This window comes from Lissotriton helveticus, chromosome 5_1 (assembly GCF_964261635.1).
Source record: "Lissotriton helveticus chromosome 5_1, aLisHel1.1, whole genome shotgun sequence".
NCBI lineage: Eukaryota > Metazoa > Chordata > Amphibia > Caudata > Salamandridae > Lissotriton > Lissotriton helveticus.
This window is the reverse complement of record NC_136065.1, coordinates 1559702509-1559721652: the sequence shown is the minus strand read 5'-3', so window position 1 is coordinate 1559721652 and position 19144 is coordinate 1559702509. Positions and strand designations below refer to the sequence as shown.

Below are 19144 nucleotides of genomic sequence, written 5' to 3'. Positions count from 1 at the left end.
TGAGTGGCGTTGCGTGGGTGAGTGGCGTTGCATGTGTGAGTGGCGTTGCATGTGTGAGTGGCGTTGCGTGTGTGAGTGGCGTTGCGTGTGTGAGTGGCGTTGCGTGTGTGTGGCGTTGCGTGTGTGGCGTTGCGTGTGTGAGTGGCGTTGCGTGTGTGAGTGGCGTTGCGTGTGTGAGTGGCGTTGCGTGTGTGAGTGGCGTTGCGTGTGTGTGTGGCGTTGCGTGTGTGAGTGGCGTTGCATGGGTGAGTGGCGTTGCGTGGGTGAGTGGCGTTGCGTGGGTGAGTGGCGTTGCGTGGGTGAGTGGCGTTGCGTGGCTGAGTGGCGTTGCGTGGCTGAGTGGCGTTGCGTGGCTGAGTGGCGTTGCGTGGGTGAGTGGCGTTGCGTGGTTGAGTGGCGTTGCGTGTGTGAGTGGCGTTGCGTGGTTGAGTGGCGTTGCGTGGGTGAGTGGCGTTGCGTGTGTGAGTGGCGTTGCGTGTGTGAGTGGCGTTGCGTGTGTGTGTGGCGTTGCGTGTGTGTGTGGCGTTGCGTGTGTGTGTGGCGTTGCGTGTGTGTGTGGCGTTGCGTGTGTGTGTGGCGTTGCGTGTGTGTGTGGCGTTGCGTGTGTGTGTGGCGTTGCGTGTGTGTGTGGCGTTGCGTGTGTGAGTGGCGTTGCGTGTGTGAGTGGCGTTGCGTGGCTGAGTGGCGTTGCGTGGCTGAGTGGCGTTGCGTGGCTGAGTGGCGTTGCGTGGCTGAGTGGCGTTGCGTGGCTGAGTGGCGTTGCGTGGGTGAGTGGCGTTGCGTGGGTGAGTGGCGTTGCGTGGCTGAGTGGCGTTGCGTGGGTGAGTGGCGTTGCGTGGGTGAGTGGCGTTGCGTGGGTGAGTGGCGTTGCGTGGTTGAGTGGCGTTGCGTGTGTGAGTGGCGTTGCGTGTGTGAGTGGCGTTGCGTGTGTGAGTGGCGTTGCGTGTGTGAGTGGCGTTGCGTGTGTGAGTGGCGTTGCGTGTGTGAGTGGCGTTGCATGTGTGTGTGGCGTTGCGTGTGTGTGGCGTTGCGTGTGTGTGTGGCGTTGCGTGTGTGGCGTTGCGTGTGTGTGTGGCGTTGCGTGTGTGTGTGACGTTGCGTGTGTGAGTGGCGTTGCGTGTGTGAGTGGCGTTGCGTGTGTGAGTGGCGTTGCGTGTGTGGCGTTGCGTGTGTGGCGTTGCGTGTGTGTGTGACGTTGCGTGTGTGTGTGGCGTTGCGTGTGTGGCGTTGCGTGTGTGTGTGGCGTTGCGTGTGTGTGTGACGTTGCGTGTGTGAGTGGCGTTGCGTGTGTGAGTGGCGTTGCGTGGCTGAGTGGCGTTGCGTGGCTGAGTGGCGTTGCGTGGCTGAGTGGCGTTGCGTGGGTGAGTGGCGTTGCGTGGGTGAGTGGCGTTGCGTGGGTGAGTGGCGTTGCGTGGTTGAGTGGCGTTGCGTGTGTGAGTGGCGTTGCGTGGTTGAGTGGCGTTGCATGTGTGAGTGGCGTTGCATGTGTGAGTGGCGTTGCATGTGTGTGTGGCGTTGCGTGTGTGTGTGGCGTTGCGTGTGTGTGTGGCGTTGCGTGTGTGTGTGGCGTTGCGTGTGTGTGTGGCGTTGCGTGTGTGAGTGGCGTTGCGTGTGTGAGTGGCGTTGCGTGTGTGAGTGGCGTTGCGTGTGTGAGTGGCGTTGCGTGGGTGAGTGGCGTTGCGTGGGTGAGTGGCGTTGCGTGGGTGAGTGGCGTTGCGTGGGTGAGTGGCGTTGCGTGGGTGAGTGAATGGTTAGCTGTTGCTTATGCGACGTATAGCACTTAATACTAAAGTAGGCAGACCTTCTTAGCCTTTGTGAGAATAATAGCAAAATAAAAATAAAAACCAGATCAAGTCAAGGACGCAAACGGCACCATGCTATTGTTTATTTACTCAGATGATTTGCATAAAAATGTAACTTGTGAGCACGTTTCTCTAACTCTCCAATAATCCCATTACAACACTTTGTACAAATGAGATTGGGACTCATCCTTCCGAAGTCGAGAAAAATGTGCAACGCTGTGTTGTAGTTAATTTTTTTAATTAACAAAATGCAAATAATGTGGAGAGATTTCAAGTGATTCAGGAATGGGCGCCCTTGTAAAGAGAAAGTACGGCCGGCCTGGGCAGTGATAGGGGAGGAGGGAGGAGAAATGCGAGTCACGGCAGCAGCAGCCTTTGATGTGCCTGCCGGCCGGCCGTGAATAATTAGGGGGTGAGAAATGCGCTCGGAGGGCTGCCTTTGATGTGGTAATGCGAGGCAGGCAGGCAGGCGGCTGGTGGCATTGTGCACGCGCTTTTTAGGGCTTGCGCAAGCGCAATGACCTAAAAAGCACATGCACTTGAAGGAATCGCCAGTGGAATCGCCAGTGGTGGATAAACACTGGATAAGCCCCTATAGAGCTTCGCCAGCTATGCGCTGAAGCGCATCAGCAGGCGAGCCCTAAAAAGGAGCCCAGGACCGATGCAGTCAGAGAGCTTCTCGGCCTCACCAGGATAGAAAGCGCTTTCACAGATGACACAATTCAAACAATCATCCCCCATTACCATCTTATTCACAGTGGGCGCCTTGATGTGTGCTGCTTAAACCATCCACATGATGGTTTCTTGAGAGGGCCATACAACTTCAAGCTGCTCAATATTAACTCGAGCATCTATTTGGAAATGTTTTGCACCAAGCTTTATATATCAATCAATAAACAGCATAAAATGTTAGCACGGAAACTCCATGGAATGTAGTTAACGATTGTGCATTTTTTGAGACGTCTTCCGTACTGCAAGTGCTTTCTCTAATGAGACACAGGCCTGGGAGTTAATGGGGTTAGACCTCGCTCACTGATGAGCAGCCTAGCTGTATTTGGTCTTTGTAATTCTTTTATTTAAAAAATAAAATGACAATTCAGGGGCCCATGGATTCCCCTAGGAGCCTGTGGCCTCCAGCGCCAATGAAAGAGGTAGTTGATGATGATCCCTAAGGCTGCCTAGTCCTGATGGTGCCTCATGCCTCCTCCTTTCACCAGTCTACTCTCCATTTCTCTTTATCTCACTCTTGCAGGTACTTGTTTCCTTTCTCCTATTGTCACTGTTTTCCTATCTTCCTCATCTCCCTTCCTTTCTCCGGTTACCGCTTTTCTCTCTTGGCCAAACTTTATTGACATGTCGGTCCCAAAAAACGGGTGCTGGTGCAGGCCACCTGCAATCGGCGCACTCTGTCTTTGATCAAAAACCGAGCTGTGTCAGGATTTTAGGACTCTGCTGCGCGCAGCCAGGCGCCCAACGCCCATTGGGCTCAAGGGGCTTCAGCTCGCCCCCACCCCAGTTGTGTGTGTCAGCCCGAGATGAGACAGCTTCCCCGGCACACACACAGGCTGTTTTTGAGCTGCTGTGGGCTGGCTGGCCGGCATCCGTCTTATTGCAGCCGCACCAGAGTATTTCACAGGCCTTTAAAAGACCATTTGCATGATAACAATCTTCGTTATTGCAGCAGGGGGCCGACTTGCAACGGGACCACACGCCTCAGCAACCAGCGGGGCTCAGAGCTGAGCGGCAGCCCCTCCCTCTAGGCCGCCAGGAGCTTTATCAACTGCTCGTGCCTCCCGCTTTGCGGGAGACGCTTCGTTATTGCAGCAGGGGGCCTACTGGCAACGAGACCACACACCCCAGCAACAGGCGGGGCTCAGAGCTGAGCGGCATCCCCTCCCTCTACGCCGCCAGGAGGATTTAACCAAGCAGTCCTGATGGAGCAAGGAGTCGCACGTACAGCGACTTGCTTGTATCAAGAACCTCAAATAATGTTAATAAATATAATCAACATGTTCGTGTTACTAATATTGCACATTTTACATTACACGGGGTGTCCCAGTGACGCTTGCTTATGTGTTTACTCATCCTAAAACGCTTGCCACTAAAATGGCTGCTGCTACGCGGGAATTTCTTCTGCGCATGCGTCGGTCATACCCATGTGACGTGACGTACTCGTAGTCTTGGTGGGAATCCTTTGCACTTGCGCATTAGCAATAAGAAGGCTGCTTTATGTTCTCACATGCCGAAGCTTGCACTGCAGCTTTCGCTATACTGTTGGTCTGCACTAATCCTAATGCTATAGTTATTATAAAGTAATGGGAGTTATATAGGGATTCCTGGTATACAGTGTACTCATTTATTTCTGTGTTCTAAATTGTTTTCCCTTACTTTTCATGTATCGAATCTTTTGGGCCTGGGAGGTGCTTACTACTCCATCTTTGAAGTCCCTACTGCGCATGTCACCCTGGCAGAGGGAAGAAAACCTTCTACCAGTGGAACCCAGCCAGCTGGCTGCCACAGCCAAGATGCTCATGGGAACCGACCTGTGACCCAGCAAGACGAAGCTGAACTGTACTGCATTTGTAACAATTGTATATGAAAATTGTATTCTTCATTGTTATGTGTAAAACATGTCATGGGAACCCCAAATTCAATAGGCGGTCCCAAAAGATGTAAATTAGGGTTTGAGAAAGTTAAAACCTGGTTGGTGTGATGACCTGTCCTTCCTGTGGACCAATCGAAATTAGGGATCCTTACACTTGCAACATTTGGGGGGTGGTATACTGACCCGAAAACAGTATAACTAGCCTAGGTTTAGCTAGAGAAATTGTCCGACTTGTCCGAATAGCTGACCTGTCACTGACCCAAAGCACTCAATAGCTGATCGAGAAACAGAGGGGCTGCGGAGCACTCTGTCCGAAATTTCCAAAGACCCAACCGGGGTTTTGAAACCTTAAGTGCTGGCGGAGCACTTTGCTGGGGAATTCGATAACCCAATCTGGGTTTTGACTGATAGCTGCAGAGAGGGTGTAGCGCAGGCGTTGCAACTGAACTGCGGGTGCTGGTCTTACCTTGGTGGTCCTGTCCTGATCCTAATCTGGTTTTCCTGTCCTGGGTTTCCATTCTGCACCTGCTGACCTACTGGCGACTGTCCTTCCTTGGGGTTCCTACTGTCCTTAACTGACCAGTGGCCAGGGTTGGTCTCCACACGGTTCTAGGTAAACATAAATCTGTGCGGGAAATACTCTTACATCCTTTCTTGCTTTCTGAAACTGCTAAAAGTCTTTATTTTCAATTGTTCCTTTTCTTACCCTCCCTGTGCTGACCATTAATAAAGTTTTACACTTTTGCTGTTTTATTAGCATGTTCCATTTTCTTCCCATCCTTTATTTCAATTGTGAAATACTGCTCATGAAATATAGATGTTCCTTTTCTTTACCCTCCTTTTAGCCAAATTAAAATGATTTCTCTGAATCATTAGCGTGTTCCATTTTTCCTTCCCTATAGCTACATGGTATACAAATTAAAGTTCTCTTGCTTTACCCACCTTTGATGGGTATTCAAACTGTGTCTTTCTAGCATGTTCCTTATCTGTCCCGTCCTTTAGACACACCATACCAAGTCTGATTTCTGAAATATTTACTAGCATGTTCCCTGTTCTTACCTTCCCGTTAGAGTTCTAAATGGTTGGCCTAATCCATTACTTGCATAGCTACACGATATTCATGCTCCTGGTTATTGATAGTTTAATTGCTGTAAATATTTTACTTTCTGTCTTTGAGAAGATTAGATAAAGGTTTTGAAAACTTCCCATGTCTCTGGTTATTATATGAGTGCAAAAATAGTAAATGGTATTTGTATTTTTGGTGTCTGCCTTTCTTTTACAGCTAGCTCCCTGATCCATTGTGATCCTAGGTACCCGTAACTTGGATTGGTAAGTCAGGTACATTGGAAATAATAGGAATGAACTGGGTTACTGGTAGTAGAGTGTAAGGTTACCCGATTATATTTAGTTTGGTGTATTAAAATTTATGGGCCCAAAACGTGCTTATGGTAAAATTATTAGTCGGGTGACCTGCGCGCTCTATCAGACCCTCCCGCACGCGGGACACGCGCGGGCGTGCGCCGGGTGAAGCCCGGGCCAAGGGTGGGCCCGTCCTCGCCCGTCACAGCCAGGAACAGTCAGGGCAGGGCCACCCCCTTTATACCTGACACTGGCCATTCGACGGAGTGAACTGCATTGACAAGGGACTGCCCTTAAAGGTACTTTTCTTATCCCAAGACCAAAAATAATAAACCTAGGAATTGACACGCTGAATATATAGGTCTATTCTTATGGGTAAAAGAAAGGCTATGGAGGGGGCAGGGGGGCTACAGAATTGAATACAACACAGGGGCCCAGGAAAGCAAAGAAAGTAAAGAAAAGCAACAAGAAAATGTCTAAAACCCATGTTATGGACTGCATTGAAGCGCTTGTTGATGAGTGTGGAAGTATACTAGTAGGAGACCCCGTTGCAAATCCTGACACAACTAAAACACGGAACGATGAATCTGGTAAATGTCTCCAGCCAACCCATATTCATATACCCCAGATGTTTCGTAAATCGCCTTGCCCAAATATCTCTATTGGCAACAAGGAAGTGTCCTTGAGACAGTCTAGCCTAGATCCTGATATCCCCTCGCCCTCCCAAATACCAGCCCAGCCTTTGATACAGCACAGGCCGAGTCATCTGGAGCCTACCGTCATAGTCTGCTCCAATCGTTTCTCTGCCTTGGTCGATGAACCAGCTCCTCCCGATGATCTATTGATCCAGGGTTTAATGGAAGTTCCGACTGAGGCACAAGCGGAGGGTGGAGCAGACTTGAGCGCCAGGACTTCGACTAAATCATAAACTCCCTATCAATAGAGGTGAGGGACCTAAAATCTCTAGTCTCAGATCTAAGAGCTTCTGTGAAAGCATTATCGCTACATCATATGTCACATAAATTACCAGTCACCTTACAGACTACTAATTCATTGTCAAGAAGTCCCAATCAAGCAGGCAAAACAGGTCTTGCAATAAATCATCCCATAGATACCATCCCAACTCATCAATCAGTATTGCCTAGTGAGACCGATATGTTGGTGCAGTGTAGGAAGCAAACTAGTGCTTCATCTGGGTTTAATCGTACTGCATCAACTCCTTTTACATCTAAGGCCCTTCCACATACAGTAGTAGCACCCGGCTCACATTTTTCCGGACGCCCTTCCTGTCCCTGGCCCGCAAAGCAGACAGTCTTCATGGTAAATGTTCCTAAGTGTTTGAGCCGCGAATATGGGGACTCACTCACCAATAAGGTCACACATTGGATTCGATACGTTAGAGGGTGCCGATCGATAATAAGAGAGGACATTATCAAGGCAACGAGGCACTCTTCTCGAGGTCAATGATTAGATACTATTGAGCTCATGCTGACTTCCCCCCATTTGTATGAGGGTTTATTGGTTCTAGAGTATAGGACCTGCCCTCCTGGCACTTCGGGCATTCAATTTAGATGTTCCCCACTGGTTTCCAGCACAATCATGAGGGATGAGGCTCTTGAGCCATCTAGAGGGTCTCAACTAAGCGACAATGATTGACTGACAATAATTCCTGAATTACTTATCGACCACACACACGATTTTGAACTTGCCCTTACAGATACTGCCCCCATTGCCTCCACTGCCCTACAGAGTGTATATATTCAGGCAAGGCCATCCCAAACAGATCCTCCTTATCTATCTTGAACGATTTCTGACTCCAGGAATATAGTTGCAAGCCCTTTTTTGACAAATTATCCTTTAGGATCAAATCGTGCCCAGACCGAACTAGTTACTGAGTTAGGGCATATTAGCGCGGATAGTTCAAATTTAAAGATCCTTTGTTGGAACATAGCTGGCCTTTCCAAGAAATTATCCTTGCCAGATTGGAACAGCTTTGTTGAAGGTTACACCATCTGCATCTTTCAAGAGACATAGAGCATGGTGCCCCATCACAAAGTGGGTTTCGTTACCTACTGCGTCCCAGCAGTACCATCACCCACAGGAAAGGGGCGCCCCTCTGGTGGCCTGTTAATATGGATCAGTATTCCCTAGATTGTACACTGAACCAGATCCAATGTAATTCTCCTGACCTCTTAAGATTAACCATTAGGGACAACAAAGGAGGTAGAACTCTGGAAATTTTTAACATCTACGTCCGAGGAACAAAAGGTGAAGTACAATCACCCATAGGTACATCCTTGGAAGCCGAACTTTCCAGCTGACCCCATGACTCGTATATCCTGGTAGCGGGAGACTTCAACTGTACTTTTGAACCTCTCGCTGCCGAGGATATACTAGACATTGAAGAGGACGATGCGAAGCGGGGAATTCCCCCGCTGAGCATTCTCCCGATAAAAAGATGGACCCAATTGGCTGTTCAGTTAAACTCTCTAGCCGTACAATATGGGCTAAAGGCAACCAATGGTAGGTCACCGTCTGATCCAACAGGGGCACACACCTACAATAGTGTTGGTTGTTCCTCGCGAATCGACTATATCCTATTAAATTATAAATTGTGGGGGCACCTAATAGACATGGTGATAACATTGACTGTTGACAGTGACCACAACCCACTTTGTCTAACCTTAAAATCTTTATGGTTGCCCAATCTTGGACACAGGATACAGGAAATCCAATGTCAACAAAGGAAGTAATTCCTTCGAATTGTGGTAGACACTTGAAATGGCACAGAGTTGCTTTAGATGAAAGGAAAGTACATGGCATCAGAGAGACCCTGGTAGAGGCCTTAAGTGAAATGAGAGAGGCCCTGACTGACCTAGACGTCACCGCCAAGATACCCATAATTTACGAGAAAACTATTACTACCCTGGGAACCTTTTTCCGCATAACTGCTAGAACCGGCCCCCGCACATCGCGCAAGAAGCCCATTGGTAATGATATGTGGTACACAAACACATGTAGACGCAAAAAATCTGCCCTGGTTCTGGCTGTTAAAAGCAAGTCTCCCCTTAATATTTGGTCAACAAGAAGGGAGTACAAGGTGGCAGTGTCCAAAGCTAAGAAAGAGTGGGAAGAGCAGCACTGGCAAGCTTTGAAAATCGCCAGCATGGAGAAGGATGCTAGCCATTTCTGGAACTTGATCAGAAGCAAGACGCGACCTGACTGTGAGTCAATCACCAACAATATCCAAAGTCAAACCTGGTATGACCACTTCCTGAAACTTTATTCTAATGCAGAGGAAGCTTTATGGGAAGGCCGAGCCACCGATTTTAGAATAGGCTCTGGGGAACCCAACAGACACCCCTTCTCTGAACTGGAGGTGGAAACTGCCATTCGGCGTATTGTTCCAGCAAAGGCAGCGGGTCCCGATGGCCTCCCCGGGGATCTCCTTCATGCAGACCCCGTAAAATGGGCAACATTTATTACCATCTCAATTAATGCCTTCGATAACGGCTCCCCTATTCCTGATTCCTGGAAGGGAGCCGAGGCCGTCCCAATTTTTAAGAAGGGGGCGAGGGACGACCCTGCCAATTATCACCCAATAAGTTTGATCGATTCAGTCCAAAAGGTCGTTGCTAGGGTGGTGCTGGAGAGGATCTTGGCATGGGCAGATGAAAACAGGGTCCTCTCCGATTACCAAGCAGGCTTTAGGGCAGGCACCGGGACAATTGAACAGGTGTTCAGGCTTCTCCTCCTCCACTGGAAGGTGGTCCAGATAGGCAAAGGCAGCCTTTATCTCCCATTTGTCGACCTAAAGACTGCCTTTGACCTGGTCCCTCGTGGGCACTTGTGGCAAGTGTTAGCCGAGCAGGGGGTCCCTAGAAACATTCTAAATATGGTAGTTTGCCTCCATGAAGGTGACTATGCTCAAAGTGAGATGGGGTTCTCAAGGGCAAAAAAACGCTTGAATACCAGTGAACAGGGGCGTCTGTCAGGGCTGTGCATTAGCTCCCACCCTATTCTCGCTGTACATGAATGGGGTGGTCGAATATCTACAATGAATACCATCTGATGCTCCAGCCCTGGCAGATGAAAAAAATCCCACCCTCCTGTTCGCTGACGATACTCTCCCCATCTCAAAGAACCCGAAGGGCCTGCAGAGTCTCCTGGATAGTTTCCAATCCTTCTGCACCAACAGAGGGCTGGTTATCAACTCCACAAAAACAAAGTACCTAGTGCTAAACCCCCCAAGGACACTTAGGAATCCACCCGTACTAAATTGTGTCCCACTAGAGAGGGTTACTACATTTGATTACCTGGGCATTCGTATTACTGATTCCATGCTCTAGAGCTCTCAAATCCAAAAAATGCTCCTGAATCAGAAAAGGATAGCGGGGCAATACTCAAAGAGCATCACTCTTCAACAAGTAGACCAATAGCCCCCACCATTGCTATCTACAAGGCTAGAGGAGTGTGTTTGGCCCTCTATGGTGCCGAACTCTGGGGCTTTACCAACTCGGACCAAATTGTGAGATCAGAAAACAAATTTCTAAAAGAGCTAATGATGCTCCTCCAGAGGACCCCTACAAAGCCTTTACTGCAAGATCTAGGGTGCCACTCGCTCAGAGATCTAGGAAGACTTCGCCCCCTCTTGCTGTGGGCCCGCTTATGGCGGACACCAGAATTGTCAAAATATGCAGCGGGGCTAAGCGAAATAATGAGTATGGATGGGTGGCACAAGATCAAATGGTAAAAGGATCTAAAAAAACGTTTGTATGATCTTGATCTTAAAGAGGCATGGATAAACAGAACCTCCCCACCAAAGGCAGAACTTAAGAAGATGTACTGGTCTTGGGTCAGTAAGAAGGTTCTCCTTAATCCCAAAATAGGTAGGCTGACAGAGGAGTTTATGCAACACAAGCACCTTACTCGCTTTGAACCCTACCTAGATGGTATACAAAAACCATATGATAGAGCTATGTATTTTGAGTTCAGGGTAGGTTCACTCCTCATACGAGAGCTGACTGCGCAATGGAAGCCTCCCTATCAAACACCAGCTTCTTGTCCGAACTGTGAGGCTCCCCTTGAGTCAACCGCGCATGTCATGTTCGCTTGTCCAGCCTACAAAGTGCCAAGGGAATACCGGCTCAAACCACTCAGTAAGGAGCTGGGCACCCGCAGCTACTATGTTGCGCTGCGCATCTTAAGATCCGATGCACGGGATCTCTACACTTGTGGTCTGGCTAAATTTCTGAGATGGGTATGGAGCATTAGATCAAGAAACCTGAAAGCGAATTCTTAAATATCTCTGCTGCTATGTGTTTCCCGTTTTTGCATATTGCACTTTTTTCTATGCTGAAAATTTTATTTTTAATTCTTTATTACTTGGTTTTTAATGAATTTTGCTAGTCATACAGCTTCGGTATATCAATTACTTGTTAGAATGTATTTTGATCTTAATTGTATAGCTTTTTTATTCTTGTTCTACAGCTTTTAAGATATGTTTTTATCGAAATAAAGCTATTATGACAGACTGACTGATAATGACACTTTGTTGTTTTGTCACCCCTTCTCAGAAACTCTGCACCTGCACTCTGCCTATTCCTGGAAGAATTATGCCCCCCCCCCCATCCAGCCACCCCCCGCCCAAATGTGGCTCTAGTTGCACCTCTGTGCACAGGGGTGTGTCTGATGACACAGGCCCACCTGTCTCAAGGTTAGAGGTCTCGGTCATGCATAGATAGGGCTGTGTCCAAGTTTGAAGCCTGGGTGAACATTAATTAACCAGTCAGAGTAGCGGAACTGCCATCACGCGCGCACTGACCCTGGTGCTGCCCTTCGACCCGACTGCAGTCTCTCCAGGCCCAGGGCTACTGATGGGCTAAAGAAAGTGCAAGCAACGGAAACTACAGAAAGTAAACACAGGTGCCCAGCCCTGTTCGCTTTCTCTGGCAGCAGCTCTCTGCAAGCATTAAGATACCAGGTGTATCAAAAAGGAAGTAGAAGGACCGCTGCCCCTGGCTCGCGCTACCGATGCCCGTGGTGGCATTCACGGGGCAGGCACTGTTTACAGCCCGGCTCTCACAGGTTAGAGGTCTGCAGAAATAACTGTGAACTTGGACTGTGGGAGGGGCCTCTGTGAACAGATACCAGCTGGAGGCCGTTCTAGAGTCTAAAGGTCTAAACATACATATGTCACAAACAAAGCTCGCCGTCCCCAGCACTCGTCAACAGATCTCCCCCTGCGCCCAGAGTGAGTCACTGCATCGGACACGCAGCCACTTCACACACGCCCTCTCCTAGCTCCCACCCATAATACACCAAGGGTTGCAGAAGGGAGCTACCCGGCTTAATGTTGTGCAAACAGCAGCTCGTCCATCCCACTTGGTCTCAATGGTGTCCCGTTAAAGACTTTGTAATCAGCCCTTAATGTACCTCAGCACTTCATCAACCCCCTGCCCTCCCCCCACCTCCTGCACAACAAATACTAAATTGTCTATTCAGGGGCAGCCCAGGCTCCTGTTCCCCTTAACATGCAAAAAAAAAACAATTGATGGACAGAATGCAGAACAATGTCATACATTCACCCCAATACAGAGATCTGGGCCTAAAACCATTATTTTTTTGCTCATCATGCCATTCCAGTTTGGACCTAGCCATATGCAAATCAGTCTTGACCCTGAGCCCAATGGGAACAGTCCAGCCTGCACCCGAACACCGCCTTCAGAGGGCTATTTTACTCACCAAGCCACCCCAGTTCAGACATGGCCATATGCACATCAGTCTTGACCCTGTGTCTTGTGGGAACAGTCCAGACCAAACTGCCAAGCCATGTCTTTCCTGGACCGGATTCAAGCATCCTAGGGCCGGTTTCTGGCTATCAGCAGTCTTCAGCCAGGATAACTTGACTCCAGTGGCTTATTGAGCACAGGACCCACATCTGGGCATACCCTTCCCACATAGGGTGAACAGCAAAACAAACAAGATGATGGACAGAATGTTGCACAATGGCAAACCATTCACCCCCAGTCACAGATCTGGGTTTAATCCATCGTTATTTTGCTCACCAAGCCACCCCAGTTCAGACATGGCCATATGCAAATCAGTCATGACCCTGTGCCTCATGGGAACAGTCCCTTGCTCACTTTGCCACTGGATTCAAGCAAGCCTGGCTGAAGACGGCTGTAATGCCAGAAACGGTCCCAGGAAGCTTGAAACCGGTCCAGGGAAGGCATGGCTTGGCAGTTCGGGCTGGCTGTTCCCATGAGGCAAAGGGTCAGACTGATTTGCACATGGCATGTCTGAACTGGGGTGGCAGAGTGGGCTAAAGAACGGTGATGGATTAAACCCAGATCTGTTGACTGGGTGTGAGTGTTTGATTGGTTCAGATGCTCCGGTCCATCACCACCCCCTTTTGTACCCCTTACTTTCTACGTTGGACACCATGACAGCGCCTCGTTTTGTGGTATTGGAAGGGAGACGCTTCTCCACTGTCTGCTCATCACCCGGTGTCATTTGAAAATCAAAGATAACCACAGAGTGGTCTGAGACACTACCACCCGAACGGCGAACCATTCATGCTATTCAATATATCAGTCTTTATCATTGTCTTTATTGTATCAGGAATGCTGAACACACATTTCGATACCCTATCACCACAGAACGACTAACGACTTCGCCAATACCCGTCTGCCTCTCCTACAAACTACATTAATCACTTTCTGTTTGTCTGTTGTGTTACTTATGTACTTTGTGTTACTTATGTACATTGTTTTCGCTTTTTGTGTCACTTTTTCAAAATTTCAATAAAAACGATTTGAAATTAAAGATAACCACAGACTGCAATGTAAATGCCACCAAATGTAAACAGTGAGCGTGGTTATGTATTTCGTTTGCAAGTACTGTACTAGTATTGTATCGACCGCGGAAATATGAAGGGTGGAGTCGACCCGTCTGGGCATAAGCCGCTGTCACCAGCAAGCGGTAACCTTTCCACAACATCTTGTCATCTGTATATGCGCATACGCGAAGGGTGAATGGGGAATGTGTGTGTGTGGGGGGGGGGGGGGGGGGGAGTGACATATGCAGGTGGTTCCCATACCTTGGTCTGTATTCGCTGCAGGTCCCACTCCGGCCTCAGCTCCCGGATAAGCTGCAGAGCCCCCGGGAGCACGTTCTCTTCGTCCACGGAGATGCTGTAGCACTGGGGGGCGACGCAGCCTTCTGGGAGGGGTAGCTCGGTGCCCGACATGTCCGACTCCTCGCGAAGCAGCCCGCGCCTGCAGTCCGCACTCTCTCCCACTGTCCAATAACTCGCTCTGCAGTCAGTGCCTTCTTCTCGGAGTTCAGTTAACTTATACTCAGACCGAGGCCGACCCGTCCTCCAGCCGGAGGGTGAAGGGGGGATTGGTTGGAGGTGGGGGGCGTGTGGAAGGCGGAGTGAGGAAAGAAGACGCTGCAAGCAAACTCACGCACTATCACCCAGCCAGCCCACGGGGAGGAGCGCACCTGTCACAGGAGCAGGCCAGCGCGCCCTGCATTCGCCCCCAGCCTTCGAAGCGCGTCACTCGCACTGTATATGGCTGCCAGAGAGGGAGGGGGAGCAGTGGGGGCACTGAACCTGTGAATGAATATCTGCACTGGAATAAACCGGGCAACAGAGCAGGTGGATATTGATTTATAGCTACTTCTAGTCTACGTATAGGTATTTATCGTAGGTTATCTTTAAATAATGACAACTATTCTCTTACACTTTTCACCAATAAAAAGTTTGCCGATTTCTTCGGTGAATTAACAGTTTTGCACAGTAGTATTGAGAGAGAACGCGCCGTTGCCCACTTCAACTTGACCGCCAGAGAACTCGTTTTACAGCCGCCTTATCTATGTTATCTTGTGACGGGTTGAAAATACAAATATGCACGTCACTTTTGTTTTTAAGAGTGCACTTGAGGCGATGTGATAGCTCAGTGGGTTACTGCACTTGCTTGCAGAGATCATTGTGTAGCCTGCATGTGTTTTGCAGCATTCGTGTGTAGGGTTTACTAGCCTTGCGGGTGCTGGAGCGAGTACCCTTCAAGATTGTTTCTGAAGCGCATACCCATCAAGATAGTCAGCTACACGTGTACGGTGCGGTTGGAAGTAGGTTGTTTTTGTTTTGACCCTATGTAGAAAGTGTTTTCAGGCCCTGCTGGATGACCACCGAGGGACAGCTTTCGTGCATAGAGATGCGGTTGCTGGCGGTGTGAGGAATGCTGGTATGTGAATTAGACACATACAATTCATGCTTTCAGCACATCACAAACTGTGTGGGAAAATGATCACACCTGGCATTTTTTCCAAAACTAAATTTCATCAGGTAAACTGGGTTGTCATGGTGAGCAAACAGAATGATGGATTTAACCCAGATCTTTGTGACTGAGGGTGAATCTTTGACATTGTTCAGCATTCAGTTAATAATTTGTTCCTTTTGATTTTTTTACCCTTAGTGGGAATGGTATGCCCAGAGGTGGGCCCGTACTCACTGCGCCACTGGATTCAAGCTAGCCTGGCTGATGAGGGGTGATGTACCGAAACCGGTCCCAGGATGCTTGGTTCCTGTTCAGGGAGGACCAGACTTGGCAGTTCAGGCTGAGGAACAGGGTCAAGAATGATTTGCATATGGGTGGGTCCAAACTGGGGTGGCATGGTGAGCAAAAGAATGATGGATTAAACCCAGATCTTTTTGTCTGGGGATGAATGTACGCATTGTTCAACATTCCGTTTATCATTTGTTCCCTTTGCTTTTATCAGGTCATGGGCAAAAGCAACAACTTTTCTTAGTTCTACACCTCATAAAGGACAAAAAGATGCAAAGTGCTGGATTCTTCCGCACGCTGAATTTCAGAAATCAGAATGACATCAAATACTGCTCTTTGTAGAACAAAGCTTGTGGCTGTGATACTGGTAATTCCGGGTGCAGTATCACTGAATCAGCTTTACCACGACCACACAACTAGGGCCTAAATAGGGCTAGGGGTATTAACCAAGCAGTGCTTTATATTTTTTAACTGCAAAGTGATTTTAGCATGACATCTGGGTGACATTGGAAAGGAATGGAATGGAATATGTTTTTGTAAAGCGCGATAGCTACCCGCAGGCGTCCCAGCGCTATAACTGAATACGGTGGGGGTGAGGCAGGTCAGGGATTATTTCCTGAAGAGAAAGGTTTTTAATTTTTTACGGAATGGTAGGATGTTTGGTTCTGAGCGGATGGAAAGTGGAAGGGAGTTCCAGAGCCTTGCTGCGTTAGTAGAGAACATTCTCCCTCCGCTTCTTTCTCTTTTATATCTGGGGATGATGACCTGGAAGGCGAGGGAAGATCTCAGCTGCCTGCTGGGGTTGTAGGGAGTGATCAGGCTGTGATTGGGGACTGCTCCTTTCCTCCAGTAGGCACGGTGAGCGATGCACATGCTTTTAAAATTGACCCTATCTTTTACCGGTAGCCAGTGAAGTGCTCTTAGTTCAGTTCTCACTGATTGCCGGCGGGGAATGCGCAGGAGGGTGCGGGCCGCGCAGTTTTGAATCACCTGCAATTTTTTCAGGGTGGATTCAGAGGAGCCTAGGTATAGGGCATTGCCGAAGTCAAGCCGGGAGAGGATGAGACCCTGGACCATGATCTGTCTGGCCTTGAGAGGAAGGAGTGGTAAGATCTTCCGAATGAGTCTGATAATACCCATGCAGGATGCTGCTAGTTTTGTTGCCTGGTTGCCGAAGGTGAGAGCAGAGTCTAGCCAAATGCCCAGGCTCTTGATGGAATCCCTGGGCGGGGGGGCTGGGCCTAGTGAAGGGGACCACAGAGAGTCGATGGATTTTTGGGGAGAGTTGCCCAGCACCATTAGCTCAGTTTTCTCTCCGTTGAGCTTTAGGTAGGACTGACTCATACAGGTGTAGACTGCTTCCATACAGTTTCTGAGTTCACTGGGGTGGGAGGAGGGATGAGTAAGAGTGACCACCAGTTGCGTGTCGTCGGCGTAGGACACGACTTGAATGCCAAAATGGCGGATTATTTCTGCGAGGGGGAGCATGTAAATATTAAACAGAGTGGGGCTCAGGGACGAGCCCTGAGGCACTCCACAACTGATGGGTTTGCTGGGTGAGGTGGTGTTGCCCTCGCAGACTCGGAAGGACCGGTCCGAAAGAAAGGAATGGAGCCAGGCTGCTGCAGTGGATGCTATTCCGAGCTCTGACATTCTGTGACGTAAGATGTCATGATTCACAGTGTCGAAGGCGGCACTGAGGTCCAACAAAATAATGGCCGCAGTGCCACCCTCATCTACAATCTTTCTGGCACCTTCTGTTACTGCTAATAGTGCAGTTTCGGGTCCGTGCATGGGACGGAATCCAGTCTGTGAGGTGTCCAGGGAATTATTTTCTTCCAGGAATTTGGTGAGGCATCGATTAACGTATTTTTCCGTGACTTTGGTGATCCATGGTAGCAGGGAGATCGGGCGGTAGTTTCCCGGGTCCGCCTGATCCAGGTTGGGTTTCTTCAGGAGGGCCTTAACTGTAGCTTGTTTCCATTTAGGGGGGATGATCCCTGTTGAGAGAGAATTATTGATCAGATTCAGGATGGTAGGGAGGATGGTCAGCGTGACAGTTTTTAAGAACCGGGCTGGGGCTGGGTCGCTGGGGGATCCGGATTTTACTTGAAGTATTATGGGTTCAAGGCTGGCTTGCTCCAAAGATGGAAATGTTTCAAGGAAGGAGAGGGGGGAGGGTCTGGTATACTGCTGATCTGGGAGGGGATGTGGGGAGGGGGGGAAGGCGGAATAGATTGTGGCTATTTTGTTATAGAAATAGTCAGCCTGTTCATTGCAGCGGGTTTGAGCGGTCAGAGGGTCTGGTGGTTTATCAGGGAGTTTGAGTAGGTTTTTAGCAATCTGGTAGATCTCCTTGGGCTTGGATGCTGCTTCATTGATCTTATTTTCGAAGTAGATGGCTTGAGCTGTTTTTATACTGGTTTTATAGGTTTTTATGGACGCACGATATTCAGTTTTACTGCTGTGAGAGTAATCGAGGCGCCACTTCCTTTCCAATCTTTTGCCTGCTCTCTTGAGGGTGCGTAGGTCCTGGGAGAACCAAGGGGCATTATTTGGTCTCTGTTTGGAAGGAAGGTCCTTAAAAGGGATGATAAGGTCAAGGGAAGTTGTGATCCAGTTATTGAAGTTGTCGTTACTGAGAATTGGGTCTGAGTTATTCCGTGGAATGGAGGATTCCAGTGTGGAGGTCCACTGATTGGTATTAAGTTGGGACCTCTTGCAGCCTCTGCTAGGTGCGGAGGGGGGTGAAGGACAGGATCCTACTGGTGCCCAAGTGAATGGGATCAAAAAGTGGTCTGACCAGGGAAGAGTAATGGGTGGGCTGACTGTGAGATGCACACAGTTTCTAAAGATAGGGTCCAGAAGGTGACCTTTTTCGTGGGTGGGATGTTGGACCAGCTGGGAAAGATCAAGTGCCAATAGGTTATTGCGGAGTTCGATGGCTGCTTGGTTTAAAGGGTCATCCAGGTGTACGTTAAGGTCACCTAGTAGGGTATAGTTAGGTGAGGAGCATACACCATTGGCTATCTCTGGGGCAAGCTGATTTATAAAGTTGGTCGGGGTGCCAGGTGGTCGATAAATAAGGGTTCCCGAGTACGTGCAGGTGGGGGAGAAGTCCAGCGAGAAGGTGAGATGTTCGCAGCTTGCAAGGTTCGAGGGGAAGGAGCGGCAGGTATAGCGTTTTTTGTATATAATGGCTATGCCGCCTCCTTTTCCTACAGGTCGATCAACTCGGTGTATAAGGTAATCAATAGGGAGGGCTTGAATGACATCGGGATCAGAGTCAGTGTTGAGCCATGTTTCCGTGAGGAATATGGCATCGGGCTCTTTGTCCGAGATCAGCAGGGATAGTTCAGTGGCATGTTTGGGTAGAGATCTGCAGTTAAGCAGAAGCATGCGGAGCGAGGGGGGATGTGAGGGAGGGTGACTGAGGAACAAACAATGCGGACAGTCGAAGAGTTGTGAGTTGGGGTCCCAGGACATGAGACAGCGATCATTGGTGTGGCCACGCAGTTGATGTAGCGTGTGGGAGGAATAATATCTTGGTGGATTTTGACCAGCGGTTGTGGCCCCTGGTCCCGGTCGGTCGCGGACGGGCGCAGACGGGCTTGCCTTTGGCGCGCCTTCGGCGCCCCGCCGGCGCTGCCGCTGCACCCGTCCGCTGCGCCTCCTGGGTGGGGGAGTCATTAAGTAGTGGGTGTGCCTCGGGGTGGGCGGGGCCTAGCAATGAGATCGGGTGCCTCCCCTAAAATGGCGGACCCGGATGATCGTTTGTGGCAGGGGAGCCAAGGGCTTTGATG

The 19144-nt window shown here is 49.4% G+C and overlaps 1 protein-coding gene across 1 annotated transcript in view; it reads right to left on the bottom strand.

Annotated features, from left to right (window-relative positions):
• The window catches only part of ETNK2 (ethanolamine kinase 2), a 325147-nt gene extending 310845 nt beyond the window's left edge, over positions 1–14302 (bottom strand). The window contains exon 1 of the mRNA XM_078644659.1: positions 13868–14302. Coding sequence (XP_078500785.1) covers positions 13868–14017 — 150 coding nt within the window. The 5' untranslated portion in view covers positions 14018–14302. The remainder of the gene's footprint in view (positions 1–13867) is intronic.
• Between the last annotated feature and the right edge of the window lie 4842 nt (positions 14303–19144).